The sequence below is a fragment of the Dipodomys ordii genome, unplaced genomic scaffold, assembly GCF_000151885.1.
Source record: "Dipodomys ordii isolate 6190 unplaced genomic scaffold, Dord_2.0 Scaffold149, whole genome shotgun sequence".
NCBI lineage: Eukaryota > Metazoa > Chordata > Mammalia > Rodentia > Heteromyidae > Dipodomys > Dipodomys ordii.
Window position 1 is genome coordinate 810158 of NW_012267365.1, and position 4584 is coordinate 814741.

The 4584-nt window shown below is 42.1% G+C and overlaps 1 protein-coding gene across 1 annotated transcript in view; it reads left to right on the forward strand.

The window, feature by feature from the left end:
• Window positions 1–4584, forward strand: part of Chordc1 (cysteine and histidine-rich domain (CHORD) containing 1) — a 20721-nt gene that overhangs the window by 399 nt on the left and 15738 nt on the right. The window contains exon 2 of the mRNA XM_013032099.1: window positions 3172–3221. Within this exon, the coding sequence (XP_012887553.1) occupies window positions 3172–3221 (50 nt within the window). The remainder of the gene's footprint in view (window positions 1–3171; window positions 3222–4584) is intronic.

The following is a 4584-nucleotide window of genomic DNA, read 5'->3' on the forward strand; positions in this document are numbered from 1 at the left end:
CTGCCGTTCCCCGGCGGAGGCCAGCCGGGGGCGTAGAGCGCTGTGGTGCGGCGGCAGAGGCCGTCGGAGGTGCCCGTCCCGCACGCGAGTCTCGGCCTGGAGGGGGCATGGTCAGTCCGGGACGGCGAGGAAGTTCCGGCGAACCTCTGCGCTCTCTGATCCGCGCTCTCCGCAGCGGCCTCGGAGCCGCTCCCTGGACCCCGCGGGGTCCCGAGCCTGGGGCGCCCAGGGCCTGCTGGCCCCGGGCGCGGGGTTCAGGGTAAGGTCGTGACCGCACGGGGTGTGCGAGTGGCGGGTCACCGCGCCTTTGCTTTAAGGCTGAGTGAGCCGAGCGCCGAGTGGGGCAGAGTTCACCACGTTCTCAAATTCGGCTAGCGTGTATTGGGTGCATTTTGTGTGGTGGGCTCAGGAGGCCGCCCTGGTTAAAGAGCAGTCGTGCAGCCTCTCCAGGGGAAAGGCTCTGGAGATCCGCGGGTCCGAACGTGGAAACGGCAGAGCAAGGCGCGCAAAGTCTCTGAGGCACTGGAGATATTACCTTACCACGCAGGTGAATCAGTGCTTTAACTTGAAACAAGATCCCTTAGCAGCATTGTAAGAAAAAGACGAGTATGGTCTACGCGGTGCTGTAACACGTCTGCACAGTGGTGTAAACATTAAGGGGACACTGTGAGCTGTAACACGTCTGCACAGTGGTGTAAACATTAAGGGGACACTGATTTTTTTTAATGCATCATAAAATTGAGAGAATGAGGTTTCTTTTTTAAGCCTATGTAAAAATACAGTCTTGTTGTAAGCACACATTCTGTGCTCATGCCCAGTGTAGAGGAGGCTGCTGTTTTGTTGTTTGGGACCTTTTTGTTTTTTTAAAGGATTATGTTCAGGTTCAGAGTTTAAGGGAGATTTTAAAAAATGAAGGCAGTGGAGAGCCACTGGAGTGACTCAACGGTTTCCTGGCCAACAGTACAGACACGCAGGGACTCTGGAGTAAGATTGCTGGAAATTTGTTCACTCGAGCAAGATTGGAATAGTTTTAGAGATTGGATAAATGAAATTGGTCAAGTAAATTGGCTGAATGAATGGAAGATGAAGGCAACGTGACTAGGAGAAAGTTACAGAATAGATTCAATTTTTTTCCATTGATAAAAATAACTTTAAGCTGGGCGCCGGTGGCTCACGCCTGTAATCCTAGCTACTCAGGAGTCTGAGATCTGAGGATCGCGGTTCAAAGCCAGCCCGGGCAGGAAAGTCAGTGAAACTCATCTCCAATAAACCACCAGAAAACCGGAAGTGGCGCTGTGGCTCAAGTGGTAGATCTCTAGCCTTGAGCTTAAGAGCTGAGGGACAGCGCTCAGGCCCAGAGTTCAAGCCCCACGACCGATAAAAAGTCCCTTAATCTGTGCTTGGGACTTTTCTTAGGAAGGTATGGCAGAATTTCCATGCTATTTACTTATTTCATCACTTTATGATTTTTATTCCTCCTATGAACAGACTCTCTTCTAAAGTAGTATAGTTTAGTTTGTAATACAAACCCAGTGTGAAAGGCTCATGGATTAACTACTGCTGTATTGTGGCTTCTTCCCTTTAAAGTATTAATTTGAGCAAAACTGGTAAGCTTTGCAAAGCATGTTAAATGTTTAGAAAGCAGATTTGGGGGCTATCAAGTTATATGGTCAATATCGATTCATTTCTGATGCCATTCTGCAAGAACCATTATAGCAATTATTTCGTATGAAGATGGTTTTTATATATCTGTGCAATTTATTCCTATGTCTGTGCGTTAAATCTGATATTGGGCAAACTGTTTTCTCTAATTCTATTTTCTTATAAACATCATGTTCTTCTGCATATATATATATTTATGTCTACCTACCATTCTTCAGCTCTTAATTACACCACTGCTTTTAATTGTGATTCCTCTGCTTAATCCATGCATATACTTACTATTCCAGAAAGTCACTCATTCCTATTCCATTATTTGGTATAGTACCTCTACAGCAGATAGTTATTAAGGAAGTACCAATAGCTATTAATACTGGGGAGATTTCTCTTGAGTTCTAGGAATTAGTTTGAAGGCAGCCCCAGGAATCAGAAGTTGTAGAGAACTGAAATTAGACTTGAATGGTTGAGTAAAGTAAGGTAGCTTTATAAAAGAAAGTTACATTTAATGGGTATTAGAGAATATTTTCTCCAGCTCATACTACTGGTCTGGGAGTATGTCTATTACCTAAAAATGTTCCACACTGCTTATCTTTTTTTTTTTTTTTCTTGCCAATCTTGAGGCTTGAACTCTGGGCCTAGGTGATGTCCCTCAGCTCTTTAGCTCAAGGCTAGTGGTTTTCTGGTGGTTTGTATGGAGATATAAGTCTCATGGACTTTACTCCCCAGGCTGGATTTGAACTTCAATCCTCAGATCTCAGCCTCATGAGTAGCTAGGATTATAGGCATGAGCTGCTGGCCCCTGGTTTGGGCATAACTTTTTAAAATGACACTAACTACAAGAGTTGAATTAAGTTAGATACTACCAAAAACTTTTTAAACATTTAGCTTATTTCTTCAAAATATCTTTTTAGCAAATCTGTTAGGTGACTTTTAATAGATCACTGTGCAAAATGGGGGAAATTCCTTTCCAAGACTAGCATTCATCTTTTTTCTTTTTTTGGGGGGGGTCGGTCCTGGGCCTGAACTCTCGGCCTGGGCACTGTCCCTCAGCTCTTCAGCTCAAAGCTAGTGCTCTACCACTTGAGCCACAGCGCCACTTCCAGCTTTTTTCTTTTTGCTTATGTGGTGCTGAGGAATTGAACCCAGGGCCTCATGCATGCAAGGCAAGCGCTCTACCACTGAGCCACCTTCCCAGCCCCAGTTTGACATTTTTACAAAGGAAGTATTGGGATGTGGTCAAAATGTATGGCTTATAGTTTCTGTACTCAATAATTTGCTACAAAGATCGGAGGAATAAGCATACAATGTGTTACTTTTCAACAGTTAGGTGTATCCAACTATCCTGTAAAACTCTGAATTAGTTTTGTTACTATTTTGACACACTGCAATGTAGCGAACATAAGCATTAGTGAATTTTAAGGAACAACATTTTCCACACTTAGAAAGGGATTGATTACTAACTCTTTTCTTTGTTACTAAGAGTTGTGTTTTTCTTTTCTGTTTCATGATCAGATGCTTGCACATACCACCCAGGTGTTCCAGTCTTTCATGATGCACTGAAGGTAGGAACTCCATTGCATTTTAGTTTATTCTTCCTCCTCATCTTCCACATGTTGGTGTGTTTTAAATGTGGAAATCAAGTCCTTACTTTCCAAATTTGAGTTTTTGCTTTTTTGATGACCATTGAGATTGTATTCTAAGCATGTATTCCACTACACTAAGGGCAAAGAAGTCAGTAGATGGTGATATTTTCTAAAATAATTCTAAAATTATTTTATTTTCATTGCAAATCACTTTCCTAATTATTTCTTCACTTCAGAATTTTGAAAGGAAGTAGAAGCAGTGTTTATTGAAGCCCAGTCTTCCATCTGTTACTGTTGACTACTGTGAATGGTAGTATTAGATGAAATGATTGTTTTAAACATTTCATGATGTGATTTTCAGGGCAGACATGTTAAGTTTTGAGTGTTTTTGCTAAGAGAGCTATTACTAGTTTTTCACCTACATTTGTATTTCCTTAATTTGGGCAGTTGTTGATGGTGATATTTGTAAAACTTATATATGATAATATGATACATTTGCAAAGTTTCCCTTGTATATTTTAAAAGAAAATGCTGTGGTAGCCTGCTATGGATTTAGTCTACTTTTGTTTTCAGAAATTTAAGGATCTTACATGTTTTAGTATTACTACCCTTGTAATTTTCTAATGATACTTTCCAGAAAGTAACTGGCTACTGGACATTTAACTGATAGACATTGAGATCTAAACTAATTTGTACAGTAAATAAGTTTTGTTTTCGCGGTTCTGAATGATGAAAACAGAACAGATCTGATTCTACTTTCTTTTTTTTTTTGGTCGGCTGTGGGGCTTGAACTCTGGGCCTGGGCACTGTTCCTCAGCTCTTCAGCTCAAGGCGAGCAGCTCTACCACTTGAGCTACAGCGCCACTTCCGGTTTTCTGGTGGTTTATTGGAGATAGGAGTCTTAGGGTCTCTCCTGCCTGGGCTGGCTTTGAACCGCGATCCTCAGATCTCAGCCTCCTGAGTAGCTAGGATTACAGGCGTGAGCCACCAGCGCCCGGCTTGATTCTACTTTCATCTGAATGTTGAAACTGGTTCTGTAGGAATGTTTCTATTACCTTGGGGGAAATTCTTCTTTTTGTTTACTTTCCTTTTGGTACTTTTTCTTTTATTCTGTTTTCTTTCCATATCTCCTAACTCTAGGAGATCTGTCTTTAGATTCCTGTTTTCTCTCATTGAATTAGTCTGTGTCCTCAAGTGTCAAGTGAATGCCAAGAATGGATGAATGATTAAGTAAATCCTATGTCCTTGTATGTATCTTCTTGGTAACATAAAATCAGTTACAGGGGTCTGGGAAGGTGGCTCAGTGTTAGAGCGCTTGCCTTGTATGCATGAGGCCCTGGGT